Here is an 18,590-nt window from a genome sequence, read left to right on the forward strand (position 1 = left end):
AATGCGATACATTATATCTTAGTACGTTGCATGTCATATTATTTTAGCTTTCATGAATAAATGAAATAGGTTCTGATTAATGTTGTAGAGAGGGAGGGAACTGCCAGGCTGTCTTGTGAATTTTTGTGCTATGTTTATGGATACTTGTGCGGTTTTTATTTGTTGGCTGAAGCACTTACTTGGGATGTACTGATCAGAATGGAGGTTTGGAGTTTGGAGCTGGCTGGGCTGGACAGGAGCAGACTCCAGAGACGAGCTGTGCTTATTATTTTACTGCACTGGCCACTTTATGGCATTTTACAGTCCTGTTTTGGTTACCATGTTTGTTGTTTTGTTGTGGATGTGGCAGCATTTTATGGACTCCTAGTCAGTTTTTTTCTGGAAGAGCAGGCTGCTGCCAGATACTGAGAGCAGTCTGGCACACCAAGAAACCTCTGACCCATAGCATGGCAAGCAGCCCCAAATGCATAGTAGCCAAAAGGTCAGAGATGGTGGCAAATAGGCAGGTGGGAGGAGTTGAAGATACGGCACTTCCTTGCCTTGAAGAACTGAGGGTTGGGGCTGAGAGGGACCATACCTGGAATGAATTGGATTGGGACGTCCTTGGGAAATTAAAAAAAACCCCAGAGGATGGGAAGGCCACGATAAATGATTTTTATTGTTGCAACAACAAAAAACAACCCACAAACCAAACAACCCTATACAGATACCTCCCCAGGGCATGATTTGAAGGATAATTTAAATTGAAATGAAGTTCAATTAATCTTTTAGTCTGGTTGCCTAGAAACCTATTTATAGATATGTCAAAGTGTAATTTAGTGTAAGATATACACATCTCTATCTTGAAATGGATCAAGTGTGTGACTTTGTGTGATGTGAATGTGAACTAATCAGGAGAAACTGAATTGTAACATACTATCTTAGCATTATCAGAATGTAGATAGATGATATGTCTTTATAATTTCTGCATAAAAAGTATTTTTATTAGTTGCTGCAGGCATATGTGGTCCTCCATCAATCCTCAATGGCGACATAGAGCCTTTGCAACCTCAGTATGAAACTGGAAAAACAGTTGTCATAACTTGCAACCGGAACTATTCTTTTATTGATGACACCACAATAATGACTATACAGTGTCAAGGTTATAATCTCTGGAATCCTCCTGCACAATTATGTTTATGTAAGTATAAATCTAGGTGTGAAGTGGTCTCTTCTATTGCTTTTAATGCTTTAATGTAGACAAAGGTGGCTATATATGAGAAATATGTTTTAAATATTATCAGTTTCCTTAAAGTGAATATTGACTGGTTCAGTAAGTACTTATTAAATTCCTTATAACACGTATAAGAATGAATTTCTAAATACTATACCGAGGCTTGACTGGAAATCATAGACTTTTTGAAATAATCTAAAAATGAACATGATACAATGGTACTGTGATATTACTCCTTAATTGGTTCCAAGAGATGCAATGAGTACCAAACATTTTTTCCCATAAGGAATAATGTAGTGAGTCACATGAGAGGTGACACTGACCAGAACCTATGTCATGCATGGCTTTGCCCTGTCAGCTGGCCAGCGCGCATGTGTGCACTGTCCAGCTGACTTGGGCCTTCTTTTGAGGCCGTTTTTTGCTCTCCGGAGGCTTCCCTGAAGCTCCAAAGCACGAAAAACTGGTCTATGGGCAAACTGAAAGTTTGGCAACAAACTTCTGGTTTGCTTTTTCACTCCCTGGAGCATTCAGGCGGCTTCCCTGAAGGCTCTGGAGGTCGAAAATTGGCCCTATGGACAAACCGAAAGTCACTTCTGGTTTGCTCGTAGGACTGGTTTTTTCCCTCCGGAGCCTTCAGGGAAGCTTCCTGAAGGCTCCGGAAGTCGAAAATCGTCCCTACAGACAAACAGGAAGTCACTTCCAGTTTGCTTGTAGGACCGGTTTTTGCCCTCTGGAGCCTTCAGGAAAACCTCCTGAAGGCCCTTGAAAGCTCCAGAGGTCGAAAATCAGTCCTACGGACAAACCAGAACTCACCATTCCTGAACTTCTGTGTTCCCCGTAGATCCATTTTTCGGCCTTCTGAGACTCCAGGGGAAGCTCCTGCGGCCTCTGGAGGGCATCCAGGGGGGTGGGGGAGGCTGTTTTCGTCCTTCCCAGGCTCCTGGAAAGCCTCTGGAGCCTGGGGAAGGCGAAAAAAATGTGTTGTTGACTATGCACATGTGAACGCGCTGAAGGGGGTCACGAAAATACCATTATGGGTGTGGCATGCCGGCACACAACCCCTTTGTGTTTAGATTTAGATTTAGATTTTATTGTCATTTATAGGCCGCCCTTTTCCCTGAAGGGACTCAGGGCGGCTTACAATTCGTGGGAAAGGAGTGCAAGACAAAACATGAAATAATATGTGAATAAAATAAAACAATAAAACACAACATTCATTCAACATTCGGGTGGGGCGGATGAAAATCTTATCCCCAGGCCTGATGGGATAGCCAGATCTTAAGGGCTGCGCGGAAGGTCTGGACGGTGGTGAGTGTGCGAATCTCTACGGGGAGATCGTTCCAAAGGGTCGGAGCTGCTACTGAGAAGGCTCTCCTCCGCGTAGTCGCCAGTCGGCACTGACTGGCGGATGGAACTCGGAGGAGGCCCAATCTGTGCGATCTGATGGGTCGAAGGGAGGTAATCGGTAGAAGGCGGTCTCTCAAGTACTCAGACCCACTACCATGGAGGGCTTTATGGATGGTGAGTAGCACCTTGAAGCGCACCCGGAGATTAACAGGTAGCCAGCGCAGCTCGCGGAGGATAGGTGTTATGTGGGCGAACCGAGGTGCGCCCACTATCACTCGCGCGGCCGCATTCTGGACTAGCTGAAGTCGACGGATGCTCTTCGACGGCAGCCCCATGTAGAGCACATTGCAGTATTCCAGCCTAGAGATCACAAGGGCTCGAGTGACTGTTGTGAGGGCCTCCCGATTCAGGTAGGGTCGCAACTGGCGCACCAGGCGAACCTGGGCAAATGCCCCCCTGGTCACAGCCGACAGATGATGGTCAAAAGTCAGCTGTGGGTCCAGGAGGACTCCCAAGTTGCGAACCCTATCTGAGGGGTATAGAATTTGACCCCCCCAGCCTGAGCGATGGAACACTGGCCAAATTATTGGGAGGGAAACACAACAGCCACTCGGTCTTGTCCGGGTTGAGTACCAGTTTGTTAGCTCTCATCCAGTTCTTAACGGCCTCAAGACCCTGGCTCATCACGTCCACCGCTTCATTGAGTTGGCACGGGGCGGACAGATACAACTGCGTGTCGTCCGCGTATTGATGGTATTTTATCCCGTGCCTCCGAATGATCTCGCCCAGCGGTTTCATGTATATGTTAAATAGTAGGGGGATAAGACCGAACCCTGCGGCGCCCCTTAAGTTAGGTGCCTCGGGGACGATCTCTGCCCCCCAACCAACACCGACTGCGACCTGTCCGAGAGGTAGGAGGAGAACCACCGTAATACGGTGCCTCCCACTCCCACCTCCCGCAGTCGTCGCAGAAGGATACCATGGTCGATGGTATCGAAAGCCGCTGAGAGGTCAAGGAGAACCAGGATGGACGCATGGCCTCCATCCCTGGTTCTCCAGAGATCATCGGTCAATGCGACCAAAGCAGTTTCTGTGCTGTAACCAGGTCTGAAGCCGGACTGGAAGGGGTCAAGATGTTCCCCCCGCTTTTGCCACAGCAGCGAAAAAGGTTTGCTATCACTGTTCTAGCTTGTGCATTGACTACCAGACAAACAATGAATATTAGGACAACATTTTCATATCAAGATCTGTTGAGTACCAAATTTGATAAATTTCAAAGCAATTGAGTATCAAAGTTCCACTGTACATTGTTTCATGATTAGAAAAAACGGATAGGAAAAATGAAAATTATGCTACAACCATAAAATAAGAGGTTAATTTACATCTATACTTTTAACTGCTGCATAAGAAAATCTGAAGCTACTTCTTTATACTCTACTTTCTTTCTCTTCTTCCCACATTTTATTGGCCCTTTCCTTTCTTTTAAATATTAGTTCTTTTTAGTTTTTATCTTTATTGTATTAAAAATTTGGAAGAGTATTTTTTAAAGATCTTTTAAGATTGGATTTTCCAGTTATTTAAAGGAGAGGCAGAATATTACATGTTATTGTTGACAGTTTCTGAATGTTGTAATGTATTGCGTAATGAATTTAAATGAAAGTTTAGTTTGTACTGAAAAAGATTAGGAACAATGCAGACAAACCATTATACGGAAGTAATTTTTCTAAGTGCCACAATAATCATCTTGCCGCTTTAGCAGAGTAACTTTGGAAAAGGATGTTTGGCCCTGGTACGTGTCTGCCTGCCTGCCTCCCTCCCTCCCTCCATCCCTCCCTCCCTCCCTCCCTCCCTCCCTCCCTCCCTCCCTCCCTCCATCCATCCTATTGCATATAAATATCTTCTCATCTATTGCAAGCAAAACAAAACAAAACTTGCAATGTTTTGTTAAGATTGAATATTAAGGATTAGGGAAAATAAAAGAATAAATAGATAGATTAAAAAGAATAAAATAGAATTCTTTATTGGCTGAAGGTGATTGAACATACACAAGGAATTTGTTTTCAGTGCATAAGCTCTCAGGATACAAGCCACAAGTGATAAATCATGATCCTAAATAGAAAATACAATAATCATAAATCATAAGATACAGCATTCAGCGATAGTCATAGAATACTAAATATGCAATCAACGTAACTCATAATAGGATTCTAAATATCGTGTTTTCCCCAAAATAAGACAGGGTCTTATTTCTTTTGCCCCACGAAATATGGCCCTGGGCTTATTATAGGGGGAGGGCTTGTTTTGGGGTTGCTGGGCAGTTGCTGTCTTGCAAGCGGGCTCCCGAAGACCCGGGCACAGCCTTGGGCGAAGCAGCCATGAGGTGACCACGCTCACAAGCAGCCGCCTGGCAAACTTACTCTCCAGCCAGGCAGAGTGCCATTCACTGACCTAGAGGGTATTCCTAAGGCGCCAAGCCATGTGGCACTCTGCCCGCCCCCCAGCTCTCGTGGCTTGGCACATTAGGGACACCCCCTAAGTCAGTGCATGGAGCTCTGCCCAGTTGGAGAGGGGAGTTGCGCAAGCACCTGTTCCGCCCCCAGCAAGCATGCCTCCCAGCCTCACCATGCCCTGGCCCAGCTCTCCCTGTAGGGCCAGGGCATGGTGCCGCTGCCAAACTCCGAGCATAACTTCTTCTCTGGTTTCCAAACTCCAAAACTCGGCTGCCAAGACTTCCAGCAGTGGCCTCTCTAGGAGTGCGCTCTATGGTTGTGGGCCAGCTGCCGGCCCTGCAGGGAGAGCTGGGTCAGGGCATGATGAGGCTGGAAGGCATGCTTGCTGGGGGCGGAACAGGCGCTCACGCACCCCCCCTCTCCAACTGGGCAGAGCTCTATGCAGTGAACTAGGGGGTATCCCTAATGTGCCAAGCCGCGGGAGTTGGGCGGGCAGAGCGCCATGTGGCTTGGCGCCTTAGGGATACCCCCTAGGTCAGTGAATGGCACTCTGCCTGGCTGGAGAATAGGTTTGCCGGGCGGCTACTCGTGAGCGTGGTCACCTCATGACTGCTTCGCCCCTGAAGCTGTGCCCGGGTCTTCAGGAGCCCACTTGCAAGGGAGCAGCCGCCCAGTAACTCCCACCTCCGGACAGGCAGAATGTCACTCCCCAACCTAGCGGTATCCCGAAGGCACCAAGCAATGTGAGTTCCTTCCCCCCGGCTCCCACAGCTTGGTGCCTTCGGAATACCGCTAGGTTGGTTAGCGGTGCTCTACCTGGCCGGAGGGCTTTTTCCAGGGGGCTTATTTTCGGGGGTGGACTTATATTTTTGCCCACACGAAAAATGTGGCAAGGTGTTAGTTTCAGGACAGGTCGTATTTTCGGGCAAACATGGTAAAAGCTATCGGCATAAGTCGTGAGATACAAACAACAAAGTTGTAGTCATAAAGGAATAGGTAATAAGATAGATGAGAAGGATAAGTAATACAGCCCTACTAGGTGGTTTGACATCTCAAGGCACAGACAGTATTGTGGGGATTAACAGAGTGATAGCATGGAGGAAAAACTGTCTGTGTGCCTTATTGTTTTAATATTTTGCATCAATTTCAGTATTTGCTTTTTTTTTGGCTTATAATACGTATTTGTATTTTTAGTTAAAACTTCACCAGATAATTTTCATCTTTTCATCAATCATGGGAAAATAGTCCATGGGGGGAAAAAATATTACGAGCCTGGAGATGAGGTGGATATTGCATGCCATGCTGGCTATGTATTGAAAGGGCCATCTAAGATTAAATATATTGGTGGAAAGAAATGGCTTCCTAGTGTCCCAACTTGTCATCTGAGTAAGTATCAATGAAAATATATACCTATTATAAGTAAGCATTGTTTTAACTGCCTAGAAATTATTTGCTGTTCTCTTTTTAAAATATAGCATGGATTTGAAGATTGTAGAATTCTAATCTGACAAAATGTATTTGGCTGAAAGAAGGCTGAAGAAAGCTGCTTTGCTTTTTTCACACAAAAGAAAAATACTACTTAATGCAATGATCTAGGATGATCTCAGCTAGAAGACTACGCATTCCCAGTTTACCTCTCTATTCCCCTTGTTTCTTATGTGAACATAAATCAGATTTTGCCTTGTAGCAACGTAAAATAAAAATGGGAAGTTCTGGTATTTTTAAACCTGTATGTTTTCTGCCAGCTCCTATAGTGTGTAAATAACATTTTAGTACCCCTGTGCTGAAACCTTGTTTGTCACACAGTCAGTCAGTCATATTCAGACTGGATTTGGATTTTGTTCCTCTGCTGTTTGAGGGATTTCTTTTCTGCTCACATGGAAGTAGCTTGTTTTCAACTGGATGATGTTAGATTGCATCAGCTACCACACCAGTCAGTAATTTGACAGTTGTTGGCTATTAGGTAATTGGCCTGTAGTTGCCTGATGTTGTCTCTTTTGCTGGATCTTTCATTTTGCCAGATATTAGCTACTCTTCCATATCAGCTCCTTGCAGTATATTGTTAAACTGCTTGGCAACACGTACATATAAACTGGTCAGATGCTTCTACCAAAATCCATGAAATTTATCTTCAACTGCTGCTGACCAATTCTTGATCTTCCTTGCCCTTTTTCTTTCATTTTACCTTTTTAAATTCTTATCCACCTCCTTTAACAAAGCTGCATTTTTGTTATATTTCTTATATCTTCACCCAGAACTGCCCTGTTTCTTCCTTGTCAGGTACTGCATTCACTGCAGTCTCTCCATTGATAGATTAATAGAAATCCTTCTGTGTGGATTGAAATTGGAGATTTTATTCCTTGTCAGGTACTGATTGATTCACTGCAGTCCAGTGGTGGGTTCTGGATCCTGTCGCAACTGGTATGCTGTGATAGGGCTGGGCGTCCACCATGGGCACGCACTCTGTGCATGCATACACACCTACTGCGACCCTCCAGCTACTTGGCGGAGGTTGCGGAGGTGCTGTATGCTGCGCTTGCGTGCGCAAATGGCCTGGTTGGCTTAAATACAGGTAAGGAACGAGGGAGGACGGGTGGGCCCTCCAAAGCACCATTCTGGTACGGTGGCCGCTGCTCCCAGTGGCCACTGGTACGCCCGTACTGGGGGGTACCTGCCAGAACCCACCACTGCTGCAGTCTCTCCATTGATAGATTAATAGAAATCCTTCTGTTTGGATTGAAATTGGAGATTTTGTATATAATTTGCAATTTGAGCTTCCTAACTGCTAATCTTCTTGATTATAACTATTATTTGCTCCTTTATTATTTCCAGTGCTTACTTGATCTTCCTTGTTTCTAAGTGGTATTTCTTGATTAGGTATTCTTTGGTTTTCTTTTTGTTAAGTTTATTTTCATTCATCTGTTCTAGTTTACTTGAATCTTATCTCAGTTTGCTAATCTTATTTTCCAGCCTGATCTTACATTTTGGTGGGGCATAGTTTGCCTTTTATCTTTGTTGACTTTGCACCCCAGATATTCAATGAGAACTGCAGTTTTTGCTGTATATTAGTTGGATTGTTATTTGCAGTGAGCTAGTGCTTAAATTTGATATTACATTACTTGGCATCTTTTAATGCTTGTGCTAGCTATTTCTTTGGAAAAACCTTCAATGCAGGTAACCTTACTCTGTTGTTTTGTGCTGTTCTAGATGCTTAATATTGATAAGTAATATTATTTTTTGTACTTTTAAAAGAAAATATGATCAAAATTTTATTTCAGAATGAGTACACCAATTTATATTCTTTTAAAACTACATGATTTCTCGATTGTACAATAGGTTTTTAGGTTGAAAACTTATTTAAAAAAAAATTATATGAACCTCCTCAGAGTGTAGAGTTTCAGCTAATAATTTCTGCTGAGTTTTCGAGCCTGAATAATTCATTGTTCCATAAATAATATGTATGTTCATTTTGTAAGAAATTCACTTACCAGAATAATTTTTCTTTTTCTTTTTAGGTAACTTCATCAAACTAGTTATATGTGGTATGTAACTTTGAAAATGAACATGTAAATCTTAGCACTGTTCAATTTCTCTTTTGAAAAATCTGCAGTTCATTTTTAGAAACCTCATCTACTTCTTTATTGGGTGGAACTAGTTCTTCCATTCCGTTTAACCTAGACGTCTCAATAGTGTAACCAAGCTTCCTCTTGAACTTCTGTGCAAATATGGATAACACAGAACACAATTTTGTCCATATTGTTTCAGTTCATGAGATGGTAATAAACATGTATAGCTTGGGGTTTGCCTTCATGGTGTGAGAGTTCTCTGTGATTGGGTTTTGGATAAAGTAATTTCATTACTTTGGCAGGTAATACTGCAGTAGGAATTCTGAAGAAATTGTTTTTGATGATGGAGTTACATATCTTTGTGTATACCTGCCCTGCACATGCTTGAGTGGCTTGTATGGTACATGGGAGGATGGTATTTTTTTTGCAAGTGATGGATCCTTGATGCTGGTAGATAATTTATTTGATAAAATGGTGCTTTTGACTTATCTGCATTTTGATTGCATCCTTTGAGATTGATGGAGTTGATAATTATATGATGAGATAGTTCTTTTCCCATGTTTGTTTCACTATAGATGATTATACATTATTAGTACATGTGCATTTGCTTGTTTGCTTACTTGTTATATTTGCAATATGGTATGTGGGTAATAATTCCCAAGGACTGCCTGAAATAGGATACTAGAGTTAAAAATAGGATACTAGAGTTATGATTAGATGTGATCTAGGTGTTTGGGGAAATAATTTTTTTGAAGGTATTAACTTTGGATCTTTTTTAATGTCCAGTTTTAGGTCTTTATGTCTGCTGGTCAGAATTTAAAAATTCTTTGGAAATTTTCAATCTGGCTTGTTCTGAATTAATTTTCATACTGATTGTTCAAATAATTTAATTGTCCACAGGTTAGTGAATTTCTGCAATTAACAGGTATTAAGATTGGAATAGTTTCCACGTAATATTCCAGCTGTAAGGATTTAATTAAAGGACCGAGTAACCACATTTTGAATCACATATTAATTTTCTTGGTTTTAGTTATTTTTACTAAGACACTGTAATTTTACGATGGCACTTTGTATTTTTTTTTTCTTTTTAGGGTCTTCATTACCTTTGTGGATTTTGGCAGTAACAATTTTTTACCGGAAATATATAGAAAAGGTAGAATTGTCTTATTTCCTTAATTTTTTATTTTATTTTGCTTTATATGGGCACTAAAATATTTTTAGATAGAAAAAAAATGCAGTATTGGTGTAAATGCCATTCATGTATGATATACATATTTTGTAGTTCCATGGTGGGGGAAAAAGAAAGCTAAGAAGTAGGCAAATTATGCTATTTTCTGCTTGTATCAGTCTATATTGCTTCTAAACTTTTTTTTTTTGCATTGATATGTATTTTTGTTAAAGAAAAAAGCTACATGTATATTTATGTCTATCATGAATTCAGGGATGGTAGTAGGAATGCAGAGGCTCATGTGATTAGGATGCAGAGTTAATTTGCAAGCCCACATTTGAAGCTTGAGTTCTGTTGAATGTCAGGGAGAGCTCCCATCGCTTCAGCTCCAAACATTCAGTTGTTATGTTTATCTTGTGTCTGCTATTTCTTCTGGCTGTTCATAAATTTCTAAATACTGTTCTGTTTTTCATGTTAACCTTTACTCTGGCATGTTTTATTATTATTCTAATAGGTTAGTTCTCTGATATCCTTAGTTTTTGTATAATTTACAATCTTCTGCTCTAGCTTCAGAAGTGTTTTCACTTTTTTATGGTTCTAATTCCAAACCCAACCAATTCCCTTTCCCTCAGTTGTCTTTATTGCTGACCAGTCTCTGTTATCAATTATTTCAATGGCTTACAAACAATCCTGAACCGGGAGGCTCTCACAACAGTCACTCGTGCCCTTGTGACATCTAGGCTGGAGTACTGCAATGTGCTCTACATGGGGCTGCCCTTGAAGAGTATTCGGCGACTTCAGCTGGTCCAGAATGCAGCTGCGCGAGCGATCGTGGGTGCACCTCGTTTCACCCACGTAACACCTATCCTCCGCGAGCTGCATTGGCTGCCTGTTGATCTCCGGGTGCTCTTCAAGGTGCTAGTTGTCACCTACAAAGCCCTTCATGGTATTGGATCTGGGTACTTGAGAGATCGCCTACTGCCAATTACCTCCACTAGGCCAATAAGATCCCATAGATTAGGCCTCCTCCGAATTCCATCAGCCGGTCAATGTCGACTGGCAACTACCCGGAGGAGAGCCTTCTCGGTGGCTGCTCCGACCCTATGGAACGAACTCCCTGTGGAGATTCGTACCCTCACCACCCTTCAGACCTTCCGCGTAGCCCTTAAAACCTGGCTGTCCCGACAAGCCTGGGGCTAAAGACTCCAACCCCACCCGAATAGTATGACTGTTGTGCTTTTTAACTATGTATTGTCTTCATGTGTATAACTTGTTTTGTACATCCCTTCCCCTGAATTGTGAGCTGCCCTGAGTCCCCTCAGGGAAAAGGGCGGCATACAAATAAAGTTAAATCCAAAATCCAAATCCAATCAAAGCAAGACAACTGGACAGTGCAATAGTTTAAATAAATAACAATGATACAAAAGCATCTAAGACTCCATCATAAAAAATTCATAACATTCATAATCAAAATAATTATACTTAATAATGCTCAATACAAACTATTATCAGGGTCAGGGCCAAATTCATCTCTAGGGAAGGGGATGATATACCACATATCATGGTAGAGCATTCCTTCTATATGTATTCCCCATTGTCCCAGCTTATTTTCTTGTAACCCCTTCTCCAATGAATGTAAATACATACTTTAATTGCCTTCTCTTACTGATGTCTTACTGATTGACATTTCTTTTCCTTAACAGGTGAACAAGATAAAGTCAGAGAAGAATGAAAAGGAAGGGCAGACACAGCAACCATAATAGTGGCTTGGCTGCCTGGGGCATGAGTAAACTTTGTTCCAACATGAGAAAACTGAAAGTTGCATGAGCAATGACATATTCTGCAGTATGTTTAGCGAGAGTCTCCAATAACATCTCTATGGTGAAAGAGCTCATCATCAGCAAGAACTGTCAGGTAGATTTAACTTATTTTTTTTTCATTCTTTTGGTCCTTAGTTGTGTAATAGGCTGTATTTTGTTAAAAAAAACTTAGCAATAGTAGTAGAGCCATCATTCTGTGCTGATGATACATATGGTTTTAATTGTGTTGGTAGTATAAGATTAGAACTTAAATATAATAAATAAAAGTTTATGAAGTATAGGTAGTTGTTAACACTGTACATGTCTGGAATTATAAGGGCCTTGGAATGGGTGCTTTTTGGCCAGTGAAACACTTTCAGCCATCACAAAATGTTGCACACCACCTCTGTAATCACATATTATAATCTGGTTGCTTGACAACCAGTTGCCAAGCACCTCATGATTTGTAACGTTCACTGCCACCTTCTCCAGAAAGTCAGTAGAGAAACCGGCAGATAAGATTGCTAGCTGCTGCCATGTGCTGAGAGGATTCCCTCATTTCTGAGGGCTGGCTGAAAGAGCTGCTTCCCAAAGGGAGCTATGGCAGGATGCAGAAATATTGCTGAAAGACTGAAGATTTATTTCATTCCTGTACTCTGCCAAAACAGTTTCTTTGTATTTAAAGTATATACAGAAAGTATGATTAGGCTGTCTGCATTTATAACATGATTTTCTCAGTAAATGTTATCAATTTTATTAACAAATTTTCCAAAATATTCCCCTGGAGATATTGATTCAACTGATCAGTTTTAATTTATGTTGGTGCTGAAAGCATACAGTATATTCAAATATTCCCTTTGATTTTATTATATCTTCATTCCTAATGAAGCAGATTGTAAGTCTTGGTTTGCTTCCATCTTTAATCACCTACAATTTTGATACCATGGCTTTATGTAAGTTCTAGAACCTCTCATCAAACCTTTGAGCAAAAACAGGCAGAGCAGTGTGAACATTGCATACAATGATGTCCTGCTTGGTTGATGTCACACTCTCCTCTATGCTATACTGCGACAGAACTTTATTCCCTTCGGGAACTCCCCCTTTCCCGGGGATGGCCTTCTTGCCTATCAAGTCGCTTCCTTAATGACGGATCTTGGGATCTCGAGAGGTGGCATGCGAAGAAGAGACTTCTTAGGGTTTTTTTGCAAGGATTTTTAAATCAAATTTTAAGGGGAGGGCCGGGGGAGTTGATATGGACTTCTCAGACAGGCTTGGGGGGAGTCTGCCAGGGCACAGGCCAGAGCTAACTAATGGGCGCGGGTCGGGAGTGCTGGGAAGGGTTGGGATTCCGGGGGAGACATTAAGTCATTCCACTGGAGGGGTTCACCATCTCTACTGTTTGTGGGAGAGGCAGATATGGTGGGGGCCGAGGGCCAAATTATGTTCGGGGGATGCGAGTCCGCTGTTTAAGAGCGATCGCACGTTCCGAACCCTCATCATCCTTCTTACACCACTGGGTGCTCGGGATTACAGGACCCTGGTCTCCGGCTGGTATCGCTTAACGCCAGGTCCGTGGTACATAAGGCTCCCCTCATTTACGACCTCATACAAGAGGGTAGAGCGGACCTGGCGTGAATTACGGAGACCTGGTTGGGCCATGAGAGGGGGTGTTCCCCTTAGTGAATTATGCCCACCAGGCTTCCGGGCGTTTCACCAGCCGAGATCCCAGGGCAGTGGTGGGGGGGTGGGTGGCAGTGGTTATTAGGGAAAGTCTCAGACCTCAGGAGGTCACTGTGCCTCAGATAGGCGGGAGTCCCTTTTTGTGAAATGGGGCCTTGGAGTTCAGGTGGGCCTTTTTGTTACATACCTGTCTCCCTACTACATTTCATCTGCCCTGCCGGAGCTGCTGCATGTGTTAGCTGGATTGGCAGTTGATTTCCCCAGGCTTATGATCCTGGGGGATTTCAATCTGCCTTCCATTGGTGAGACATCTGAGTCAGCTCGGGAGTTCATGGCTTCCATGACGGCTATGGACCTAACTCAGTTAATTCAAGACCGCACCCATAATGGGGGACCCACGCTCGACCTGATTTTTGTCACTGGGCAGTGGATGAATGATTTAGATTTAGGGGATATTTCTATCCAACCCTTGTCATGGTCGGATCATTTCCTCATCAGGCTTGACTTCCATACTGCTACCCCTCACCGCAGGGAGGTGGAACCGACTAGATGGTTCCACCCCAGGCGCCTGATGGACCCTCCTTATGGAGCTTGGGACTTTTCCTGAATCCCTTGCTCACAACTCTACCTAAGCCCTAGTGGAAGCCTGGGATAGGGTGGCCATGGGGCTTTGGATCGTGTTGTGCCTTTGTGGTCTCTGAACCGGTGTCGATCCCAGGTAGATCCCTGGTTTACTGAGGAGCTCCGGGAGATGAAACGCCAGAAAAGATGCCTAGAGAGCGGTTGGAGGGCTAGCCGGTCCAAATCTTATCGAACACTAGTAAGAATTCATATTAAATTCTACTTAGTGGTGATAAACGCGGCAAAACAGCAACATTTTTCTGCTCTTATTGCTTCCGCAGATAACTGCCCAGCCGCCCTGTTTAGGGTGACCCGCTCCTTACTTAACCAAGGAGCTGGGAAAGACCCCTTGCAGGGTAGGGCTGAAGAATTTGTTAAGTATCTGCAGGATAAAATCGCTCAGATCCAGACAGGCTTGGACTCTGACTGGGTAGATTCGGGCGAGTCGACGGGGATGAATCTTGTGGAGACCATCTGGGATGAGTTTGATTCTGTGACCCCCGAGGGCATGGACAGGATTATGGGGAGACTCAGTGCTGCCACTTGTGTGCTGGACCCGTGTCCCTCTTGGTTAGTCTCGGCTTCCCGGGAGGTAACACGAGGCTGGCTCCCGGTGATTACCAACGCTTTATTGAGAGAGGGGTTCTTTCCCACTGCCTTGAAGGAGGCGGTAGTGAGGCCCCTCCTTAAGAAGCCTTCCCTGGACCCAGCTTCTTTAGCCAACTATCGTCCGGTTTCTAACCTTCGCTTTGTAGCGAAGGTTGTTGAGAATGCGGTAGCACGTCAGCTTCCCCAGTCCCTGGATGAAGCTGTCTACCTGGATCTGTTTCAGTCGGGTTTCAGGCCCGGATACAGCACGGAGACGGCATTGGTCGCGTTGGTCGATGATCTCTGGCGGGCCCGGGCCCGGGGCTGCTCCTCTGTCCTGGTCCTATTAGATCTCTCAGCGGCTTTTGATACCATGGACCATGGTATCCTACTGCGATGACTCAGGGGGTTGGGAGTGGGGGGCACTGTTTTATGGTGGTTCTCCTCCTATCTGTCGGATTGGTTGCAGTTTGTGTTGACTGGAGGGCAGGGATCGACCCCAAGGCGCGTCACTTGTGGGGTGCCTCAGGGGTCGGTTCTCTCACCCCTCCTGTTCAACATATATATGAAACCACTGGGTGAGATCATCCATAGTTTTGGGGTACGGTATCATCAATATGGTGATGATACCCAACTTTTAATCTCTACCCCAAACCACCCAAACGATGCCCTCAACATGATGTCCCGATGCCTGGAGGCTGTGCAGATCTGGATGGGGAGGAACAGGCTCAAGGTCAATCCCTCCAAGACGGAGTGGCTGTGGTTTCCATCATCCCGATTTGTGCATCTTGTTCCATCTTTGATGATAGGGGGAGAAATTTTAGCCCCCACAGATAGGGCCCGCAATCTGGGCATCCTCCTGGATACGCGGCTCAGTTTAGAAGAACACCTGACGGCCGTGACCAGGGGGGCCTTTTACCAGGTTCGCCTGGTATGTCAGTTGCGCCCCTTCCTGGATCGTGATGCTCTGTGCACTCATGCCCTCTTCCTTTCTCGCCTGGACTACTGCAACACTCTACATGGGGCTGCCCTTGAAGAGCACCCGGAGGCTTCAACTGGTCCAGAATGCGGCTGTACGGGTTATCATGGGGGCACCTAGGTGCTCCCATGTTACACCCCTTTTAGGCGGCCTGCACTGGTTGTCTTCCGGGTGCGATTCAAGGTACTAATTATGACCTTTAAAGCGCTCAATGGCTTAGGCCCAGGGTACCTGTGAGACCACCTACTGCCACCGGTAGCCTCCCATCGTCCAGTGCGATCCCACAAAGTTGGCCTCCTCAGGGTGCCGTTGGCCAGACAGTGTCGGCTAGTGACCCCCAAGGGGAGAGCCTCCTCTGTGGGAGCGCCTTCCCTCTGGAATGAGCTGCCCCCGGAGCTTCGTATAATCCCCGACCTCCGGTCCTTCTGACACGTCCTAAAAAGTTGGCTTTTCCAGCAAGCCAGCCTGGCCTGAACAAAACAAAACAAATTATTGATCATTGTTAATTTTAATTCAATGTTTTTTAAAAAAATGTTATTGTCACTTTTAATTGGGTTTGGGATATTCTATTTAATTTTTTTAAAACTTTTGTATTATGTGTTTCTTTTAATGTTGTATGCCGCCCTGAGTCCTTGGGAGAAGGGCGGCATATAAATCTAATAATAAACCTAAACAATAACTGCTGGTGAAGCTAGGCCACTGTGTATTAGCCAAATGTTTGCTGTATTCTTCAGTCTTCTTTGCCAGTCCAGCACATATACTGAGTTATTATGGAGTGATTATGTAGCCAAAGGAAATTGAAAAGGAACATAAGGTATTGTTATGCATAGATAATAGCAAAGGGGACTAAGGAACATGTCATAAGAAAAAAGAAAAAGCTGAAAGGATATTTTCCAAGTAGTCTGGTGAGGACTGAATATGTTCAGTTCCAAAGAATGCTATTGTACAAATTATCTCCCATGAACTTTGCTTATTTTCTCATAGCTGCTGTGCTTTTTTTTTTGTTGTTGTCAGAAACGAAATGGTCATGTGGGAAAAATGGATTATCTACCTAGAAGCAGTCCATCTCATTTCTTTAGTTTAGTGCATATAAATAAAAGGCTCAAAATCCAGACAATATTATTTACTGAGAACGGAAAGGCATTGATTTATATTGCCATTGCATTGTTGCCATAATGATACTTCTGTTCTTCAGCTTTTAAAAAGCTTTAAAATCTGGAGAGGCCGGGGGGCGGAGCCTGTTGCCGAGGAGGGCTCAACCGAGCTCCTCTCAGAGATCTGGTCTGTATATCTAAATAAGATCATAGATATCACCCCTTTTTGGCTAAGAAAGGGGCAGGGAGTAGCTCTGTGTGCTAGGGTCTATTCGTAATCCACAGCCTTTCTCTTTTTTTTGGCTGTGGACAGAGATTAGACCCAGCGTGAGCGGAGCTTTTATCTCCAGCCAGTTCTTCTCAGCTGCCTTTTTTTGCAGCCCCAGACAGGCGAGCCCCCCCCCCCCCAGGACAAAGCAAAGTTGTTTCAAGCCAGGATTAATACGGGTGGGTCCCACTCCTGTGAGATTTATGCTTTTATTACTATCTTAAATACCAGCACCATTTGTCTTAGAGGCTTCTTTGTTTAAACGGACTTCAAAATGGCGATTTCTCTCCGTTGGTGATTGATAGGGGATGTACTTAGCCGGTTTTACCTTCCTGCAGACCGCTCCTTAACAAAATAAACTCTTTTTTTTTTTTGGAAACAGAGGGGAGCGAAAGCGCTGTTTATTTGTTTATTTATTATGGCACCCAGGTCAAAATCGAAGCGTCTCTCTACAAATGTGCCTAAAGAATCTAAAGAATTTATACTGGAATCGCAGCCCTTGTCTCCTACGCCATCTACTGGAGAATTTTTAACACAGGAATTTTTCTTTCAAATGCTTAATGATTTTAAACAAGAAATTAAGGAATTTGTATTGGAGCTATATGATGATTTAAAGTCTAAAATTGACCAAATGAAGGCGAATACGTTTGCAGCCGTGTCTGCCCTGTCAGATTATTCTGCTGAAATAGAGAATAAATTGGAAAGCTTGGAGGAGGCTAATTTTAATTTGACTACTAATATTCAAATATTACAACAAAAAATTAGAGACACTCAAGAACAGCTCGTGATGATAAATTTTAATAAGAAGGCATTTGCAATAAGAGTCAGAGGACTCCGCGAAAAGGAGCGAGAGAATCTGAAACAGACCTTTGTTGAAGCCTTCAGCCATGCGGTGGGAAGCCCGGGACTTAACTTTGATTGGCAGATTCGGAAAATCTATCGCCAGAACTCTTTGGTAGCGGAACAGCGACAGCTCCCGAGGGACATAATTATATATTTCTCCACAAAAGAATCCAGAAACGCGATTATGCAAAAGTTTTATAATAACAGTCTGCGAGTTGATGACCAGGACTTGATTGTCTTCAAAGAAATACCTTTCCAGATGTTGAGAGCAAGAAGAGACTATGCTTTTTTAACTAAAGAGCTTAGAAATCAACAGATTCAATATAGATGGGAGGCCCCAGCTGGCATTACGGTCACATTTGAGAATCAAAGACTTCGTCTTAACTCTGTTTCGGAGGCTCGAGATTTCTATTACAAGACTTTGAAGGCGGGACTTCCTGATTCACTTGGAAAAGAGGCGAGACAAGCTGAAGGAGAAGGCAAGCAACAGACCACATGGCTGCAAGATGGAGGGGGTAGCCTTTCCTCCCTCGGAGAAGCAGAAAAGCGGAGATCGAGGATTTAGATATTTTAAAATATTTGCCAAAGTTGTGGACTGAATGGGGGTTTGCGACCTCTCTCCGGTAGAAAAAGCGGAACTTATTGGTGGGGTGATACTGATTGTATATATGTAAAATGAATGCGGAATGATTTATGTTGTTTAAATTCTGTTAGAAGGGATTACTTTAAAACAGAAGGTTAACTGACTCTTGTTGAAAGTATTATTTGAATATGTGGAATGATCCATGCTATTTAATTCTTATTAGAAGGGAAAGTTGGGTGAAATTACTTTGAGCTAGATCTTAAACTAATGTCTGCATAAATTTGATAGTGGTAAATATCAGACAAGCAAGGGATGAGGGTAAAATGCATGCAGAATGATTTACGTTGTTTAAATCCTATTAGAAGAGAAAGCCGGTTGGGATCATCTTAAG

The 18,590-nt window shown here is 43.5% G+C and overlaps 1 protein-coding gene across 1 annotated transcript in view; it reads left to right on the top strand.

Moving 5' to 3' along the window:
• The window catches only part of LOC106555378 (complement receptor type 1), a 97,685-nt gene that overhangs the window by 66,748 nt on the left and 12,347 nt on the right, over window positions 1-18,590 (top strand). The window contains exons 33-37 of the mRNA XM_087720853.1: window positions 989-1,180; window positions 6,205-6,396; window positions 8,526-8,552; window positions 9,668-9,729; window positions 11,448-11,658. Of these exons, the coding sequence (XP_087576979.1) occupies window positions 989-1,180; window positions 6,205-6,396; window positions 8,526-8,552; window positions 9,668-9,729; window positions 11,448-11,504 (530 nt within the window). The 3' untranslated portion in view covers window positions 11,505-11,658. The remainder of the gene's footprint in view (window positions 1-988; window positions 1,181-6,204; window positions 6,397-8,525; window positions 8,553-9,667; window positions 9,730-11,447; window positions 11,659-18,590) is intronic.

This window comes from Thamnophis sirtalis, unplaced genomic scaffold (assembly GCF_051295495.1).
Source record: "Thamnophis sirtalis isolate CommonGarterSnake01/CBP01778 unplaced genomic scaffold, rThaSir2_p1.2 scaffold_7, whole genome shotgun sequence".
Classification (NCBI taxonomy): Eukaryota; Metazoa; Chordata; class Lepidosauria; order Squamata; family Natricidae; genus Thamnophis; species Thamnophis sirtalis.